Raw genomic sequence first — 21115 nt, forward strand, 5'->3', positions numbered from 1 at the left:
TAGATGCCGAAGAATATTAGAAGATATTTTAATCGTTGGATCTCGGTGAGAACATTTATAGTGGCATGTCTCTCTTGCTTAGTTTACCTTCTAACATAAGAACTGCAACAACTTACAAACTGAATACATTTTTATTTTCCTTGTGCCTTCAATAAAACATCTTTGACATGAGAGAATTAGAAAAGTTCATGTGTATTTACATATCTATTATGTGTGGCATAAAAATGATTACAGAGACAGAAATACCAGCAAAAATCTATTACAATCAAATTATTTTCTGTAGCGAGACAAGCTACAATAAATCGTCGAGATGCAATCTGATATTCTCATTTTGGGTTATGAAAGTTGGGGGGTGGTGTACATGCTGATAATTCATAAAAAAAAAAAAAAAGAATAGACTTTAAAATAACTAAAGCAGAATAAAATCAGTAGCAACATTTTAAGATCACCTAGAAATGAAACTGCATCAGGCATAAAAACAGGAGTCTGGACCAAAACAACTGGAGGAAAAAAAAAAGATAAAGAACAAAACTTATCTGTGATAATATACTAAATAAACATGATGATAACATTGAGCAGTAATTGTTTTTCCAATGATATAAATATTCAATGATTAATATCAAAACATTTTAACTAAGCTCTCCCTTCCTTCACATTGTAAAGGAAGTTGTTCAGAGAAACTGGATCAGAATAAACCAATGAAACTTCCCCAATACTGACGGAGTGGTTGTTTGTGTCTCATCAGTGTGTAGTGTAGGAACAGTCCAATATAGATGACATTTTATCTGGCTTTAGAGAACAAACCTCTTCAATATCTAATGCCCATGAGATAGAAAATCACGCTACATTACCCTGCAAAACCACGTCCAGAACAATAACGGAATGTTTCAGTCTCTCAGTATGAATTCACATACTTGGTTTCTTCTCCGCTGACACTTAAACACCTGCATAAAACGTAAATGACTAGTTCCCGATTCAAGCTTTGGCCTTTAGGCCTAATGTCTGCAGTCCAGACAATCCCATCTTCACCTTAATCTCATCTGCATTTCCAGTGCTCATGTGTTTTCCTTCTGTGAGGACAGAAGAAGAGGGAAATAATGTGAAAGACGGACGTCTCAGCAAAAAGAGGGTCGAGCAAGATAACTAAAATAATTTGAAGTTAAAATGATATTTCCTTTACTACTCCCTGAAATGGTACAGAGGGTTTAGGGCTCAATTATTAAAAGAGTTTCTTCTTAGAAAAGCAATTTCTTTTCTGTGCATGTCTCTTTCTTCACTGGAGCATCTGGATCTCTGTAAATAAATCTGTTGTGCTTTATTAACTCCTGTTTTTGAGATGGTTGCATATCATAGATGTCCTCCTTTTTCTGGATCACCTTCCAGCTTATTGAGAGAGAAGAAACCAGAGAGACACCCTCCTTCACTGTTCTTCCATCAAGCACTTCCTGAGGGGAAAAAAAAAAAGAAAAGCAAAATAATGAAATCTCACAAATTAATCATTCTAACTTCATGCTGTCAAATCAATTAATCATGATTAATCACATCTAACATAAAAGTTATTATATATAGTGCATGTGTGTAATATATATATACATACATCCACACACACACACACACACACACACACACACACACACACACAGGGACACTTTTTAAATCAGAATAGCATCAAGTCAGTTAAACTCCTGGGATATTGAGTAGTTAAGTAGCAGAGGGGGTTGTTAATCAGTTTCAGCTGCTTTGGTGTTAATGAAATTAACAACAGGTGCACTAGATGGGCAACAATGAGACAACCCCCAAAACAGGAACGGTTTTACAGGTGGACGCCACTGAAAATTTTTCCCTACTCATCTTTTCTGACTGTTTTTCACTAGTTTTGCATTTGGCTAGGGTCAGTGTCACTACTGGTAGCATGAGGCGATACCTGGACCCTACAGAGGTTGCACAGGCGGTCCAACTCCACCAGGATGGCATATCAATACATGCCACTGCTAGAAGGTTTGCTGTGTCTCCCAGCACAGTCTTAAGAGCATGGAGGAGATTCCAAGAGACAGGCAGTTACTCTAGGAGAGCTAGACAGGGCTATAGAAGGTCCTTAACCCATCAGCAGGACCGGTATTTGCTCCTTTGTGCAAGGAGGAACAGGGTGAGCACTGCCAGAGCCCTACAAAATGACCTCTAGTAGGCCACTGGTGTGAATGTCTCTGACCAAGCAATCAGAAACAGACTTCACGAGGGTGGTCTGAGGGCCCGACGTCCGCTAGTGGGCCCTGTGCTCACTGCCTGGCACCGGGGAGCTCGACTGACATTTGCCATTGAACACCAGAATTGCCAAGTCCACCACTGGCACCCTGTGCTTTTCACAGATGAGAGCAGGTTCACCCTGAGCACATGTGATAGACGTGAACGGGTCTGGAGAAGCCGTGGAGAACGTTATGCTGCCTGTTACATCGTTCAGCATGACTGGTTTGGTGGTGGGTCAGTGATGGTCTGGGGAGGCAGATCTATGGAGGGACGCAAAACCTCTACAGGCTAGACAATGGCACCCTGACTGCCATTAGGTATCGGGATGAAATCCTTGGACCCACTGTCACACCCTACGCTGGTGCAGTGGGTCCTGGGTTCCTCCTGGCGCACGACAATGCCCAGCCTCATGTGGATGAAGGAATTGATACCCTTGAATGGCCCACACGCTCGCCTGACCTAAATCCAATAGAACACCTCTGGGACTAGGGCTGGGTATTGAATTCGATACTTTTAGGTACCGACCGAATTGCCTCAATACTATCGAGTATCGAAAAGTGTCTTGTCATTCGGTACCAAATTTCGATACCTCCGAATGGAGCAGGGGAGAGTGGGTGGAGAAATGCTGTCGCCGTCTCGTTGAGCAATGCAATAACATTGCGCTACATTGTTATTTATATCTAAATATATAAAACTATGCGTGCGAGAGAGACCCTGAGTGCGAGAGAGTGAGTGAATCAATGGTTTCACTTTATCTCCGAAAAGTCTCCAGGCTCCAGAACGCGAACAATTCTGGTGGAAAATGGGTATCAGTGTCCTCCTGATACTGCCACTGTGCAAGCATCAACCACATCCTCAGAGCGGACATTTTCAAACGGTTGTCTCCTGAAAAAGCATATTTTATATAATATTTTTATATATATATATATATATATAAAAAAATAACATTCTATTTAATTGCGTATGGATGAGTGATAAATCATTAATGTGTTGATCATTAACTCATTTCATGGTAAGACGCAACGAACGTGTGTCACTCTTTTACTTCTTTTTACGTTTTCAACTGAACGTATTTCTCTTTAGAGAAAACCAATCAAGGAAAGCATGTGCCTAGAGCACCTCCTAGTCGTCATTATATAAAACCCTACATGAAATATTGTGTAACTAACTAACAGAAATTATATAATTATATATTATACAGGTGCTGGTCATATAATTAGAATATCATCAAAAAGTTGATTTATTTCACTAATTCCTTTCAAAAAGTGAAACTTGTATATTATATTAATTCATTACACACAGAATGATATATTTCAAATGTTTATTTCTTTTAATTTTGATGATTATAACTGACAAATAAGGAAAATCCCAAATTCGGTATCTCAGAAAATTAGAATATTGTGAAAAGGTTCAATATTGAAGACACTTGGTGCCACACTCTAATCAGCTAATTAACTCAAAACACCTGCAAAGGCCTTTAAATGGTCTCTCAGTCTAGTTCGGTAGGCTACACAATCATGGGGAAGACTGCTGACTTGACAGTTGTCCAAAAGACGACCATTGACACATTGCACACGGAGGGCAAGACACAAAAGGTCATTGCAAAAGAGGCTGGCTATTCACAGAGCTCTGTGTCCAAGCACATTAATATAGAGGTGAAGGGAAGGAAAAGATGTGGTAGAAAAAAGTGTACAAGCAATAGGGATAACCGCACCCTGGAAAGGATTGTGAAACAAAACCCATTCAAAAATGTGGGGGAGATTCACAAAGAGTGGACTGCAGCTGGAGTCAGTGCTTCAAGAACCACTACGCACAGACGTATGCAAGACATGGGTTTCAGCTTTCGCATTCCTTGTGTCAAGCCACTCTTGAACAACAGACAGCGTCAGAAGCGTCTCGCATGGGCTAAAGACAAAAAGGACTGGACTGCTGCTGAGTGGTCCAAAGTTATGTTCTCTGATGAAAGTAAATTTTGCATTTCCTTTGGAAATCAGGGTCCCAGAGTCTGGAGGAAGAGAGGAGAGGCACACAATCCATGTTGCTTGAGGTCCAGTGTAAAGTTTCCACAGTCAGTGATGGTTTGGGGTGCCATGTCATCTGCTGGTGTTGGTCCACTGTGTTTTCTGAGGTCCAAGGTCAACGCAGCCGTATACCAGGAAGTTTTAGAGCACTTCATGCTTCCTGCTGCTGACCAACTTTATGGAGATGCAGATTTCATTTTCCAACAGGACTTGGCACCTGCACACAGTGCCAAAGCTACCAGTACCTGGTTTAAGGACCATGGTATCCCTGTTCTTAATTGGCCAGCAAACTCGCCTGACCTTAACCCCATAGAAAATCTATGGGGTATTGTGAAGAGGAAGATGCGATATGCCAGACCCAACAATGCAGAAGAGCTGAAGGCCACTATCAGAGCAACCTGGGCTCTTATAACACCTGAGCAGTGCCACAGACTGATCGACTCCATGCCACGCTGCATTGCTGCAGTAATTCAGGCAAAAGGAGCCCCAACTAAGTATTGAGTGCTGTACATGCTCATACTTTTCATGTTCATACTTTTCAGTTGGCCAAGATTTCTAAAAATCCTTTCTTTGTATTGGTCTTAAGTAATATTCTAATTTTCTGAGATACTGAATTTGGGATTTTCCTTAGTTGTCAGTTATAATCATCAAAATTAAAAGAAATAAACATTTGAAATATATCAGTCTGTGTGTAATGAATGAATATAATATACAAGTTTCACTTTTTGAATGGAATTAGTGAAATAAATCAACTTTTTGATGATATTCTAATTATATGACCAGCACCTGTATATAATTATATATCCAACAATGATGTAAGGAAACAAACTTAAGTCAAACTTAAAATATAAAACCAAAGATTTTGAGGTAATGTAATCTTGTTAAAACAGATTTTATAAAATTGGTATAAAAAAAAGGTATCTTTCAGGAATCGGTTTCGAAGTCAAGGTATCGGTATCAGTATCGTTATCGATATCAAATTTTTGAACGATACCCAGCCCTATCTGGGACATTATGTTTTGGTCCATCCTACACTGCCAGGTTGCACCTCAGACTGTCCAGGAGCTCAGTGATGGCCTAATCTAGATCTGGGAGGAAGTACCCCAGGACCCCATCCGTTGTCTCATTAGGATCATGCCACGATGTTGTCTGTCATGCATACAAGCACGTGGGGGCCATACAAACTACTGAGTACCATTTTGAGTTGCTGCAATGAAATTTCAGCAAAATGGACTAGCCTGCTGCATCATTTTTTCACTTTGATTTTCAGGATGTCTTTGAATTCAGTCCTCTGTAGATTGATAATTTTCATTTCCATCAAAAGATGTGGCATCCTTTTATTCCTAACACATTACCCAGTCCATATCAGTATAGATATCCAGCATGATATTTTTCCCCCGTTGAAATTTGATGGGTTTTCAAAGTGTCCTTTAATTTTTTTTGAGCAGTATACACACACACACACACACACACACACACACACACACACACACACACACACACACACACACACACATTATGTAAACAAACTTTTTAGATACGATTAATCGATTTGACAGCACTATTCTAACCAACATTAGCTGTAGGATTTTAAATTAAAGGTTAAATTTGGAAATCATACCGTCAACTTTAAAAGGCACATTTCTTTCATTTTGGAGCTTGACAAACCATTAATATTCATGGATATTATTGAATGACTGGCACAGACACTATCAGATGAAAACGAAATTTGAACTAAATTGAGCTGAATAATGACACTATTGTCTTCTGAACAGCTGCTTTACTTCTCAACAAAGGCTCACTTCTCCCATCAATACTGTATTGTATTAAGTGCTATATAAATAAATATAAAATCTGATAATGTAATTTGGAAAAAGGCTGCAAGAAGATTATTTTGTGTTCCACAGAAATAAGAACAGAATACGGGAATCAAAGGATGACTACATCAGAATTGAGTCTTACCGTCATCTCCATTGGTGAGCACCAAAGCCTGCAAGATATCAGACAGAGAGACGATGCCTTTCACAACTTCCTGTTCATCCACGATCACTAACCTGTGAACCTGAAAATGAGACAGAATAATCGTTTACATGCAGTTATTTTTGAGCTACTGTCATATGGGGTATTTTTACCTTCGCAATTTTTATAATTATCTTATTAAATGTATCGGTATTGTCTTAGGGCTGCAATATTAAGAAAAAAGTCATTATTGACGATTGCTCTTGATATTGTAATAAAAATTATTAATGGTAAATAATAGAAAAAATTATTTATGTGTCTGGGGAAACGGCATGTCATTCTGGCAACAAAGACAAAACATGTCAGTACATGACTTTAATGCAAGTTATCGCAAAAACTCAGCGAAAATGAATCTCTTACATCATATCTGTACTTTGTTGTTTATTATCTAAAAACTTCTGATTGGCCATTGCATTCAGAAGCTCAACAAAGACGTGACTGGATATAATGCTCAAAGCTGCAAAAAAAACACAGAAAGAAATCTGATGCAACATGCGCAGATCTAAATGCCATAAATTGACACTTTTCATTCATTTTAACATTTACAGCAACAGCCATAATAGATTTAGTTTAACTGTGCAGGGACATTTCTGCCCACATATCTTGAATTTCTAGGCCTTTCTATTCATTTTGGTGGCATTTTTCCCAGACTGTTAATTTCTGACCCTGGTGTATGTATAAATTATTTATTATATATATATATATATATATATATAAAAAAGATAGATAGACACGCCACATCCACACACACACACACGTATTTACAGGTGCTGGTCATATAATTAGAATATCATCAAAAAGTTGATTTATTTCACTAATTCCATTCAAAAAGTGAAACTTGTATATTATATTCATTCATTACACACAGACTGATATATTTCAAATGTTTATTTCTTTTAATTTTGATGATTATAACTGACAACTAAGGAAAATCCCAAATTCAGTATCTCAGAAAATTAGAATATTGTGAAAAGGTTCAATATTGAAGACACCTGGTGCCACACTCTAATCAGCTAATTAACTCAAAACACCTGCAAAGGTCTTTAAATGGTCTCTCAGTCTAGTTCTGTAGGCTACACAATCATGGGGAAGACTGCTGACTTGACAGTTGTCCAAAAGACGACCATTGACACCTTGCACAAGGAGGGCAAGACACAAAAGTTCATTGCAAAAGAGGCTGGCTGTTCACAGAGCTCTGTGTCCAAGCACATTAATAGAGAGGCGAAGGGAAGGAAAAGATGTGGTAGAAAAAAGTGTACAAGCAATAGGGATAACCACACCCTGGAGAGGATTGTGAAACAAAACCCATTCAAAAATGTGGGGGAGATTCACAAAGAGTGGACTGCAGCTGGAGTCAGTGCTTCAAGAACCACTACGCACAGACGTATGCAAGACATGGGTTTCAGCTGTCGCATTCCTTGTGTCAAGCCACTCTTGAACAACAGACAGCGTCAGAAGCGTCTCGTCTGGGCTAAAGACAAAAAGGACTGGACTGCTGCTGAGTGGTCCAAAGTTATGTTCTCTGATGAAAGTAAATTTTGCATTTCCTTTGGAAATCAGGGTCCCAGAGTCTGGAGGAAGAGAGGAGAGGCACACAATCCACGTTGCTTGAGGTCCAGTGTAAAGTTTCCACAGTCAGTGATGGTTTGGGGTGCCATGTCATCTGCTGGTGTTGGTCCACTGTGTTTTCTGAGGTCCAAGGTCAACGCAGCCGTATACCAGGAAGTTTTAGAGCACTTCATGCTTCCTGCTGCTGACCAACTTTATGGAGATGCATATTTCATTTTCCAACAGGACTTGGCACCTGCACACAGTGCCAAAGCTACCAGTACCTGGTTTAAGGACCATGGTATCCCTGTTCTTAATTGGCCAGCAAACTCGCCTGACCTTAACCCCATAGAAAATCTATGGGGTATTGTGAAGAGGAAGATGCGATATGCCAGACCCAACAATGCAGAAGAGCTGAAGGCCACTATCAGAGCAACCTGGGCTCATATAACACCTGAGCAGTGCCACAGACTGATCGACTCCATGCCACGCCGCATTGCTGCAGTAATTTAGGCAAAAGGAGCCCCAACTAAGTATTGAGTGCTGTACATGCTCATACTTTTCATGTTCATACTTTTCAGTTGGCCAAGATTTCTAAAAATCCTTTCTTTGTATTGGTCTTAAGTAATATTCTAATTTTCTGAGATACTGAATTTGGGATTTTCCTTAGCTGTCAGTTATAATCATCAAAATTAAAAGAAATAAACATTTGAAATATATCAGTCTGTGTGTAATGAATGAATATAATATACAAGTTTCACTTTTTGAATGGAATTAGTGAAATAAATCAACTTTTTGATGATATTCTAATTATATGACCAGCACCTGTAGAAGTTTGGTCAGTTTTTTTTTTTTTTTTTTTTTTAAGAAATTAATACTTTCATATGCATTTATAATGTTACAAAATATTTCTATTTCAAATAAATGCCGTTCTTTTCAGCTTTCTAATATGGATATTGAACAAATATGAAGCAGCACAACTGATTTCAACATTGATAATAATCAGAAATGTTTCTTGAGCAGCAAATCAGCATATTAGAATGATTTCTGAAGGATCATGTGACACTGAAGACTGATGCTGAAAATTCAGCTGCATCACAGGAATAAATTACATTTTCCAACATATTCAAATAGAAAACAGAGCATCTAGAACAGCATCATTACAGACTAAGAGATATCAAAGATATCAAAAAATCCTACTGACCCCAAACTTTTGAATGGTATATATGCAATCATGAGCAAAAGGCTGAGGTTAATTCACATTGTCACATGCGTGTTCCTCACCTCAGCCTCCACCAGTCGGTTGATAATGGCCTCGAGGGTCTCACTGGCTCGGCAGGTGAGCACACCCTCAAAATGCTGCGAGCGATGCTGGAGTGCTTTAGTCACAGTGATGTCCAGGTTATTGTACGTCTTCTCAGCTGCTAGATTCTGTGTGATGATACGAAAACCAGATTATCATAGGGCCCCCGTCCGCTACGCCACTAATATGCATCGCTCATTTTGAAAACGTTGTCATTGTGTGCGTTTTCTTAAATACATTACTTTGAGTTTTTAAATTAAGTACATAATGTAAAAGACAGCAATGAGTACGAGATCATGTACAGTAGTGGCTGCATTCACTCAAGCTGATCAATAAGACAAAACCAGAGGCTTTAAAACACACTAGCAGCTGTGAATCCAATCGAACCAGAAACAACATCACACACACATTTAATAACTCCACTGTTCTAGTTAGAAACAACAGATATAAAGACATAAAACTTACTATAACATCAAACTTAGAATAGATGTCAACCACACGTCCTGTTGGCATAAATGAGAGGGAAACAATGATCAAGTGAGACGGGAAGGAAAAAAACAAAACCAGAGATTTGTAATTTCAAATATTAAAAAATATGTAATACATTTATTTCGACTCACCATTTTCATCCACCACAGGAAGAGCGGACACTCTCTGATCCACGAAGATGCCCAGCGCGGAGTAGAGCGGCGTATCGGCGTGAACCACTGCAATGTTGTGAAACGTTCCTATGTTCAACTCCTCCAGCGTTTTAGACAGAAAAGCAGGTTTGGGGATTTCAGATATCTGGGAGAGAATATGAACATCGTCATAAACAGGAACTCTGTGTTTCTAGAAAGAAAACACAAAATTCTAAGTTGTGCTAGTAGATGAGTAAATGGGAAATTTAGCAATAATTGCTTCATTCCAGTTGAGACAGAATTACAACAACAACTCTGTGACAGAGCATTACCAAATAAATGAATGCCTATGCTTAAAGGGTTAGTTCACCCAAAAATGAAAATAATGTCATTTATTACTCACCCTCATGCCGTTCCACACCCGTAAAACCTTCGTTAATCTTCGGAACACAAACTGAGATATTTTTGTTGAAATCTGATGGCTCCGTGAGGCCTACATAGGGAGCAATGACATTTCCTCTCTCAAGATCCATAAAGGTACTAAAAACATATTTAAATCAGTTTATGTGAGTACAGTGGTTCAATATTAATATTATAAAGCGACGAGAATATTTTTGGTGCGCCAAAAAAAACAAAATAACGACTTATTTAGCGATGGCCGATTTCAAAACACTGCTTCAGGAAGCTTCGGAGCGTTATGAATCAGCGTATCGAATCATGATTCAGATCGCGTGTCAAACCGCCAAACTGCTGAAATCAAATGGCGCACCAAAAATATTCTCATCGCTTTATAATATTAATATTGAACCACTGTACTCACATGAACTGATTTAAATATGTTTTTAGTACCTTTATGGATCTTGAGAGAGGAAATGTCATTGCTCCCTATGTAGGCCTCATGGAGCCATCGGATTTCAACAAAAATATCTCAATTTGCGTTCCGAAGATTAACGAAGGTCTTACGGGTGTGGAACGGCATGAGGGTGAGTAATAAATGACAGAATTTTCATTTTTTGGTGAACTAACCCTTTAATCCTTTGCGTCACATGTGAGCGATTATTATGCAGGACTTACAAAGAGTTTCAAGAATTTGAGGATCCTCTTGTGTGTCAGGATGTAGAGTGTGTTTCCTGTTAGAGGATCAATCACGGGTAATCTGTGGATCTTATGCTTCAGTAGAGATGAAACTGCATCATATAGGCTGAGACAGACAGAAAACATCAGACATATCACATCTCTCCAACAAAACCATTCAATCTTCCTGCATCAATAAAACTCTTACCATGCATTGGGCGATATGCTCACGAGAGGCTTGAAGGAATCTTGCAAGTAGACCTCTATAAGAAAAAAAAAAAAAAACAGATCAGTCATAGGCTCACTCATCAGACCATTTACATCATGAACACACATCTAAGCATTATTCCCACCTCTCCAAGTCTCTATTTTGTGCTCTTCTAACTCATATATCTGGACCTAAAACAGAGAAAACACATGAAATCTTTGAAAATTCCTTAAAGTGACCTGAGGAAAAACTTCAATGGGAGAATAACAGTCTTAAGGCCCATTCACACCAAGAACGATAACTAGAAAGATAACGATAAAGAAAGCATTAACGGAGCTGAGATAATTATGCCAGGCTAGCAAACAGTGTAACCTAAAACTACCTCATGTATCCAGCACTAGTTTCGACAACATTGTCTTGCTTCCTTCGAAGTTGCATTGAAAAGACCAGGTGTTGTTTTAATTCCACTATATTGGCTATGTCAGCTAAATTCACTGTTAGATTAGATCGATTACACTAGCTAGATTCACTCGAAACATAGCATGCTGAGGACATCTGCTGGTTAAAGCCGTGTAACTGCAATAAGAACAGCAAAATCATGTTTTTATAACTTTATCTCTATCGTTCTTGGTGTGAACAGGCCTTTAATGTGGGCAAGGAGGAGAGAATTTTACCAGAGGAGACTTGTAATAACGATGAAGTATATTAATGAAATCTGTGATGGTCAGCATACCTACAATGGAAAAAAAAGTATAAAAGACATGCAAACATGAATCATTTTTAAAACTTTTGTTACAATTAACTACAGTAAATTAGTGACTGTAAATTATTTAATTGTAAGTAATTTATCATATTAATAATAATTGGTAACACTTTACAATAAGGTCTCATTTGTTAACATTAGGTAATGTATTAACTAACATAAGCTAACAATGAGCAATACATTTGTTACAGTATTAATTTTTGTTAATGTTAGTTATTAAAAATCCAGCTGTTCATTGTTTGTTCATGTAAGTTCACACACAGTGTATTAATGTTAACAAATTACAACTTTTGATTTTAATAATGTATTAGTAAATGTTGAAATTACCATTAACTAAGATAAATAAATGATGTAGAAGTATTGTTTATTCTTAATTCATGTTAACTAAAGTAGTTAACTAATGTTAACTAATGAAACCTTATTGTAAAGTGTTACCTATTTTTTTTCTGTTTTCTCTTGTCAGGTAGCACAGATTTCAAAAACTGTATATTACAACAACAACAGCAGCAAAAAAAATCTTTCTACTGTATAGGCAGCAGAGTTTTATTGAAAGCCCATTCTGCCAGCGGTGAAGTACCCCTTTAATATGTTGTATTATGCAAGTTAAATATATTTTGAAAGCCCTTTAACCCTCTGGTATTGTTCATTTGAGAGTCACACTTGTGTTGTTTGCTGTCAAGTGACCCAACACCTGAAATGTAACTTTTTATTTTCAATAAAATCAATGTAATATATTTTTGTTAAATAATATTTTTTCTTTTGTATTTTGAGAGAATATTATGTTACTAATTAATATTTATGCAATAATTATGATATGATATAATTATGATATTTTTCCCCATTGATACAAAATTTGATACAAATTTTTCAATTAAAGCTGTATTTCAAGTTAAAATAGAGACATGGACTATATAAAGGATGGTAAATTCTACAGTTGTTTTTAGACTTAACTTACTTTTATTAGGTTGTGGATTTTGATATATATTATAGTTTGTGAGACTAGTTTGTGTCAAGGTTTAGATATTTTTTGTTTTAAATGTTGATTTGAAGTGTCAATTTTTCCATTAACTTTACTAGTCAAACCTGAACACAGAGAAAGACATTTTGTTACATATAATTCAATAAAAACTGTCTGTTTTGCACTCTTGATATTTTAGAGTGTCACCTCTTCATTGCTGTGCTTTTTTCTGCATCGTGGCTGATTTGTGTATTGTACCCCCCAAAAATTGCTGTCTTTTTTCATATTTCCTGTTCATTTTCTATGGCAGTCATTTCTGACAGCAAACAACACAAATTTTAGTCACATTTGTGTTGTTTGCTGTCAGAATTTTATTTTTTTTATTTTTTACGACCATTTAGCTTTTTCGAATCAAGTCCACAAATTTTTTTTGTGGTCACATAGAGACCGCCAAAGCCACAGAGTTTCGTACCATTCTGATGAAGTAGCTATTTTATAAAATTAAAACTTGTCCGAACAACACCAGGGTTAATGTCATCAATCAATCACAATAAATTTAACACAATTTTGACACATTTGAAATCTCCAAAAAAGCTTGCTTACCAACAAAGCATTGCTTCTTGCTGTCCCAGAGAGGCGCTGCTCTCACCCCATTAGACACTAGAGCAAAGAACGCCTTCTTCACCTGGTAACCATACAACCACAAATTAACCAGCAGACACTCGGACAGTTTAAATGTCATGAATATTGACAAAGTACAGAGCACATATATCCAACCCCTAAAGTCAACATGAAATCAATACTGACCCCAGTATTTTAATGCATGTGCCTATTAATAATTGTGCACATTATTCCAAATAAAAAAATTGTTTTAATAATCTTTTATCAAAAAGTAAACTTCTTCTTCTTAAATAACATCGCTTTCTTGCTGACAAAACTTATAAAACCAAAAGGCTTTAGGAATAGTTTAACAAATGCACATTCAGTATGTATTCTGGTATGGAACAGCTACTTTACATTATCAAATTAATTAATGATGGGTAAAATTTAGTGTTGCCAAACATTTTTCTTGTTTCACACAGAAATGGGTCACACATGAAAGTAAATAGGTTGTAAACAAGGTTGCAAATTTAAAAACATTTGTCTTCTTCTGAGTTCCTACCTGGAGAGAAGTGTCAAACACCACTAACTTTGAGCTGGTGGGCACCAGGTCATAGCAGCGGTGGGATTTCATGAAGCGGGTGTACACATTATACTCAGGATCTGGTTTGAAGGAGAGGAAAAAATTAAAAGGAATAATTCACAATTTTATTGCTCGAAAATGCACTGCCTAAAACATCAAATCATGAACAAGCATTAAAACACAACCAACGAAAATATGAGAGAAAAAGTGTCAGAGTACAAAGTGTCACTGGATCATATTTCTGTTGTCACTTTAATCTCAGATTTCACTGCAAACACTGAAGTCAAACCCCTGCTCGGCTCTGCTTTCAAATCTCACACATGAGCTGCAGGTGATCGCAGGACTACAGTCTCATTTTTATTTATTCACATTCTTACCCTCTATGTGCGCCTCCTTTTTACCATCCAACTCATCTAGAATAGCAGGAACCTGAAAAACAGATGTCAAGTTTTAAACATTCAAAACTCACTTTTGGTATTCCCTTAGAAATGTGATCATTCTCCTGATGAAAGTTCTTGCTGATTAACAATAAGCTGAGCTAGAGTTGTTATACTAAACTGAGCAAAAGGCTAAAATGTGTCTAGAAAATACATATTAGCCAGAGAAGTCAACAGAAGGACAGTTCTGCTCGCTTCAAAGTATTCAAATTCTTTCACATTAATTAACTACTGTTTTTGAACTCCAGAGCTTCAGACAATTAGGGTTTAACTTCAAATCCTTAGCTCTGTTCCTCCATGGACGAGTTCACTGCTTTGCCTGTTAACTGACCAATAACTGAGAAAGCTGATTGATAACACTGGAAACTTGACAACTTACTAGCTTAAACATTATGTTAAGATAGTATCAGTATAGTTTTATTTAATGCCATGTCAGCATCTGTGGCTATCTTCATGGCAAAAACTGAATTACAAAAATACAACAGTTACATATATACAATAAAAATAAAAATCAAGCAAACAGAAAAATACAACAATTAATATTACACAATATTTTTAACATTAACATGTGATGAAATGTCTAAAACCTTTTCTGGCAAAATCTTACTAAAGTCCTTAAGTGGGCTTACTTCATAAAAAATGGTTTCTCATTATGTTAAGATAAAAAGAAAATTAAAAAAAACTACAAATCTAGTGAATCTAGGACATGTAAACTAACCATATACTGTACAAACAGCAGCAAACTAAAGTAGCACTAGGGTAAAAGTAGCAGATAACTAACAGGTACTAGAGTGACAACAACTATTGTTACAGCAGTAAACTAACAAAGTACTAGAGTAACAGCAGTAAAGTTGTTATAGTACTAGTATAACAGCAGTAAATGCATTAACATAGTACTAGTGTAATAGCAGTAAAATTGTTAACAGCACTAGTGTAATGGCAGTAAAGTTGTTAACATAGTACTAGTGTAACAGCAGTAAACTTGTTAACAGAACTAGTGTAATAGCAGTAAAGTTGTTAACATAGTATTAATGTAAACAGCAGTAAACATGTTAACAATACCACTGTAACAGCAGTAAACATGTTAACAGTACTAGTGTAGCAGCAGTAAACAATTTAACTTAGTGCTAGTGCAGTAAACTTGTTAACATAATACTAGTGTAATGGCAGTAAACTTGTTAACATAGTACTAGTGTAACAGCAGTAAACATGTTAACAGTACTAGTGTAAACTTGTTAACATAGTACTAGTGTAATGGCAGTAAACTTGTTAACAGTACTAATGTAACAGCAGTAAACGTGTTAACAGTACTAGTGTGTTGGCAGTAAACTTGTTAACAGTACTAATGTAACAGCAGTAAACGTGTTAACAGTACTAATGTAATGGCAGTAAACTTGTTAACATAGTACTAGCGTAACAGCAGTAAACGTGTTAACAGTACTAGTGTAACAGTTGCAGCAGTAAACGTGTTAACATAGTGCTAAGTGTAATTGCAACAAACTTGTTAAGAGTACTAATGTAACAGCAGTAAACGTGTTAACAACAATACTACTGTAACAGCAGTAAATATGTTAACAGTACTAGTGTAAACTTGTTAACATAGTACTAGTATTATGGCAGTAAAATTGTTATAGTACTAGTGTAGCAGCAGTAAACGTTAACAGTGCTAGTGTAATGGCAGTAAACTTGTTTAGTACTAATGTAACAGCAGTAAACGTGTTAACAATACTACTGCAATAGCAGTAAACGAGTTAACAGTACTAGTGTAAGCAGTAAACTTGGTAACATAGTACTAGTGTAACAGCAGTAAACGTGTTAACAGTACTAGTGTAACAGAAGTAAACTTGTTAACGTAGTACTAGTGTAACAGCAGTAAACGTGTTAACGCAGTACTAGTGTAATGGCAGTAAACTAGCAGCACAGAACTCAACTTGACCGCAGATGTATAACTGGCTTCATATGAATAAGAAATACTACACGACACTACTGACACCCTACTAATAACACTTAACGCTCAATCTCAACATTTCAATCGATATTAGCCATTTTTGAATATTTTAACACAATTCAACAAAATCCGCCGTTGGTTTAACTCTTTCGGCGTCATTCAGGGAGACTGAATCTGTCAGATCAACTCTAATCTCACACTACTTACACACTCCATGATCCATTCAGTGTGAAGACGGTTAATGATGTTTACTTCGATCTCTGAATACGAAAATATAGTTCAAGTCGGTAGCTGAAAGTATGTTTAATTCGTTTCTGGTGCCGCAGCTCGCTTACAGTCTTCTTACAGAATAAGGAAGACCGCTGCGGAGGCCGCAACCGGATATGACGCCACACACGTGTGCGCGCTTCTCCATCATCATTATCATAATAGATACATGATCGTACATAATAATTTATTAATCCTGCTAATAAACTGGTTTTAAAAGTAGAGTTACATTAATATGATTGGCATAACAGCATTGCAAAATAATTATGATTAGCATAAATATAAAAAAGTATTATAAAACATGTCTCGACCACGTAGTGAGAACCTAAATGGCAGATAATTGTTGTATTTAGATTTGTATTTATTTGATGTGTATTTAATTTGGCAGTATATAAAATAAAATTACAAGTAAAGCGATTCTAAGCAGAAGAGAAGCAAATAATAGCGTTGTCAAGGCAACAAAAATCTATCGCTTAAACATAATTTTGAACAGGGCAGAAATTAGAGCACAGAAAAGCAGAAAACATAATAATCAGCAGGGTAAGAACTGGTCAGAAACACAATCAACAGCTACATTAATGAAACCTAGCTAGTAGGCCTAAATATTTTTATACTTTTTTGTTACAAGTAACGTCAGGCCTAATTGTTGTAAACACAAGTCTATCAAAGTTGTCGATTAAAATGGTCTTGAAATGTATGGCCCTGTCATCTATCAACTGCACTCATATTTGCAGAGAAAATCATCAAGATGGAAGTCAAGTTTCTCCTGAAAGATGAAGTGTTTGTGGATTTCTTCAATACATTTTTAAGTCTTCCAGTAAGATGAAATCTTCCGTCTGCTCATATACCTTGAATGGGCTGGTTATCCTGAACTCATCCCGCATGTTGTCCTGTTTTTAGGTGTTTGGACAAACCCCCCTCTACATGCTCAAAGACAACAAGTGGTTAATGTGGCCAAATGTGCCCTTTGCTCAGGTAGGATGTTATTTATAAGAATATTAACTCGACCACAACAGCTGTTTATGGAAGTCCATTTCTGCCACATAAGAAAAACAAAAAAACATCATGCTTTCATGTACATCATGTAAATCTTAATTATGAATAAACAGTCATAATTATGACATCCTAAGTCATATTTATGAGATGTAAAGTCAAAATTATTCTAAAAAGTCATTATGACACACTAATGAGTGTCATAAAAAGTCATAATTATGACATCCTAAGTCATATTTATAAGATGAAAAAGGCAAAATTATTTCATAATGGGTCATGATTATGAGATGAAAAGTCAAATTTATAACATTAAAAAGTAATTATTATGACACACTAATTAGTGTCATAAAAGTCATAATTATTACATACTAAGCCACATTTATACGATGAAAAGGCAAAATTATTTCATAATGGGTTATGATTATGAGATCAAAAGTCAAAATTATGACAAAAAGTCATTATTATGACACACTATTAATGAGTGTGTCTGTCATAAAAAGTCATAATTATGCCATGATTTTGACTTTTTGTTATTTTATGACATACTAAGTCATAATAATGAGATTATACACTGTCATAATTATGAGATTTAAAAAATTATGAGATCGAAAGTTGAAATTTTATGACAATAATTTTGACTTTTTGTCATATTAAGACATACTAAGTCATAATTATGAAATAAAAAGTCAATTATGACAAGTCATGATTAAAATTTTAAAAACGATGAGATAAAAAGTCGAAATTATGACTTTCTATGTCATTATTATGACTATGTCATAATTTGGACTTTTTATATCATAAATTTGATTAGTATGCCATAATTTGGACTTTTTGTCATAATTTAAACTTTTCATTTCATTATTATGATTTACAAAATCATTATTTTCTTTCTTATGTGGCAGAAATGGGCTTCCATAGTTACTGGCCAAAACATTTAATATCTGCAAACACATTTACTGTCAGGTGAACACTGGAGCATTTCTGAAATGGTTAGAGACGCATCGGATGGTTTTCTTCAAACAAACTGAACTCTATCACAATTTCATTCTCTGTACAGAGATCCTTGAATTTGCATCCTCTAAATCCACAGGTAATGTTACGTTCACATGACAGTGTTGAAGTATGTTTAGAGACACATGAACTTTATGTGATGTCACTGGATGAAAGTGGTCTGGTGCCAATGTCACATTAATATGCTGTGTTAGTTATTACAGTTGTTTTGTTTTTGATTATAATGTTTGCAGATGATTTGAAATGGACTCCGGCAGATCAGTGGCTGTTAAGGAAGTGTCTCGGCAGCGTGAGGGGAATCCAGAGATTTCGTTCATTTCTTAAGGGCACTGCTGGTGTGAGACTGCACTGGTTTACCCTTTTGCAAACTGATTTGAATTTTACAAGGCCTCCAATTCTGAAATTAGACTCTATATTTGATATCAGATTTACATTAAGAATGAGTGGAGCTGTAGTGCTCTGATGTTCTGACTATGCCAAAATAAATCGTATAAAAGAATGAAAACTTATTTGTGCTAACGCATATGCTGTGCATGTGTTTTCAAGCAGAAGAGGAGCTTGTTCTGTTCTGTGTGAGAGTGTCCATGTTGTTGAGTATGAAAGAAGAAGAAAATGAGCTTCAGACTTTGAATCAACAAACACTTCAGACAGCGATCAGACTCTCTCACCTGAGCGAAGGCTCTGCCATCCTGTCTGTCTGCCACACAGGTGAGACGGTGTGTTTGTGCTTCTCTCCTCTTCGCTTAAGCACCGCACTTATTTCTGTTCTTCTGTTTATAAGATTACACCAACGTTCAAAAGTTTGGAGTCGGTAGGTTTAAAACAAGGAAGAGGTGAGGTGGATAAAAATAGCCGTTGCAACTTCATTAACAAAAACCAAGGCAATCCAACATGAAAACAGTCCACAGGCGGAAACCAACACAACAGCTTTACCAAAGGAAAGATAATATTGGACAATAAGTAGAACAAAACTGAGGGCTTAAATACACAGGAGAAAGCAAACTTAACAAGAAACAGGCGCTCAAAACAATCAGTAGCCATGACAACAAATAATGAATGAGAATTCAGGCAAACAGGAACAGGGAAAACCAAATTTAGGCCGTGTTTCCACCAAAGCATTTTTTCTGAGGCTTGCGTATTTTTCCAATTGTTTTTAGTGGGAGCGCCGTGTTTTTAAAATGCCAGGAGTGTAATGAGGCACTGAGCGTCTATTTCACGCTGAAACACTGAACACTCTGCGTTTTTTACCGGTAGCCGAGAGTTGAAGAATGTTCAACTTTGGGTAAAACGCAGCACTTATCACTGTCACTTTTTACCCAGCCGTCCAATCACAGTGGAGGAGGGGCGGGACAAATACAACACCGACCAAGAGCGTGAGCAAATACTTTATATTGTACCGACATTTTTATATAGAACAGTACAGTAACAAATTATCTGAGAAATGAGATACTAGTAACACTTCCGCGGGTATTCCGTATCATAGCAAGCAAAGCGTCTTTACCAAAAAAAACATGCTGAAGCGCTCTCAAGCGCTTAAACCTAGGCTTTTCAGCAGAGCGCCTAGCGTTTTCAGCTGGCTAAAATGGTTTGGTGGATGCACAGCCTTAGGGTACATTTACACAACAACAAAAAACGTAACTACATGACAATACTAAAAACGTAAAAGTTTATCCTTTGCGTTTTTGAAAAGTTTTGCGTACAGATGACAATGTTGTCAAAACAATCCCCGTTCACACGCCTTTCATCCGTGCAAACGACTAAAAACTCTGTATTCTGCTGCTAGGCCAGTAGTTGGCAATGCCACTTTGTAAAGAAACACTACACACCTATAGACTGAACATGTAATATACGCATGACGTCACTATTTTCACAAATTTGGGGTTTTGTAGTTATCACGGAGACAATAACAGTATCATTTTCAAAAACTTGCACTTTGAAACCTGTTTTCAAAAATTTGCATTTTCAGGCCCCCAAAACGCCACTGTCATGTAAATGAATGGCCAAAACACAGAAAAAGTTTTCTCTTTTTAGTTGAAAATGGTGTTGTGTAAATGGCTCCTAAAACACAATGAAGCTAAACATAACTCTTACAGTCACATGATCCTTCAGATCAGTTATTCTAGTATTTTTTTTTATTTTCAGTTTTCATTTTAATTTTAGTTTAATTTTTTTTGTCATTTGTATTAGTTTTTGCTCTTTTTAAATATTACTATTTAAGTATTTATGTTGAATTTATTGTTCATTTCAGTTTTAGTTTGGTTTTAGTTTTTCTTTATTTCCAGTTAATAATTTTAGTGCTTCAACTTAAATTTGTTTGCCAAAGCAACATTTCTCATTTTCGTTTAGTTTAAATTTGTCATGTAATATTTACATTTTATTTTATTTCAGCTTTATTTCAATGAACAAAATGTTTTTAATAGTTTTAGTTACAGATAATAACCCTGGTTGGTACTCAAGAAGATTTTCTTATTGTTATCAATGTTGAAAACAGTTGCTTAATAATTTTGTGGAAACCGTG

At 36.3% G+C, this 21115-nt stretch overlaps 2 protein-coding genes across 4 annotated transcripts; one reads left to right on the top strand and one right to left on the bottom strand.

The window, feature by feature from the left end:
• Positions 1-112: 112 nt before the first annotated feature.
• prkag1 (protein kinase, AMP-activated, gamma 1 non-catalytic subunit) lies at positions 113-19412 on the bottom strand. 3 transcript variants are annotated; one of them, XM_051896460.1, is made up of 13 exons: positions 19266-19412; positions 14319-14370; positions 13921-14021; positions 13362-13443; positions 11712-11770; positions 11183-11228; positions 11038-11092; positions 10830-10956; positions 9756-9966; positions 9601-9638; positions 9117-9263; positions 6228-6327; positions 113-1445 (listed from the first exon to the last, which is right to left on the bottom strand). In XM_051896460.1, the coding sequence occupies exons 3-13, from the start codon at positions 13990-13992 to the stop codon at positions 1435-1437; spliced, it is 948 nt and encodes a 315-aa protein (XP_051752420.1). In that variant the 5' UTR covers positions 13993-14021; positions 14319-14370; positions 19266-19412; the 3' UTR covers positions 113-1434. The 3 variants fall into 3 exon arrangements, with proteins under 3 accessions (XP_051752420.1, XP_051752418.1, XP_051752419.1); XM_051896458.1 differs by lacking the exon at positions 19266-19412 and adding an exon at positions 16534-16730; XM_051896459.1 differs by lacking the exon at positions 19266-19412 and adding an exon at positions 16534-16727 and having other exon boundaries at positions 9756-9921.
• On the top strand, positions 17016-19412 carry LOC127514077 (regulator of G-protein signaling protein-like). Its single transcript, XM_051896461.1, has 6 exons — positions 17016-17133; positions 17328-17410; positions 17494-17568; positions 18550-18676; positions 18831-18932; positions 19147-19412. The coding sequence occupies exons 2-6, from the start codon at positions 17342-17344 to the stop codon at positions 19410-19412; spliced, it is 639 nt and encodes a 212-aa protein (XP_051752421.1). The 5' UTR covers positions 17016-17133; positions 17328-17341.
• Positions 19413-21115: the final 1703 nt, after the last annotated feature.

The sequence above is a fragment of the Ctenopharyngodon idella genome, chromosome 6 (assembly GCF_019924925.1).
Source record: "Ctenopharyngodon idella isolate HZGC_01 chromosome 6, HZGC01, whole genome shotgun sequence".
NCBI classification, from domain to species: domain Eukaryota; kingdom Metazoa; phylum Chordata; class Actinopteri; order Cypriniformes; family Xenocyprididae; genus Ctenopharyngodon; species Ctenopharyngodon idella.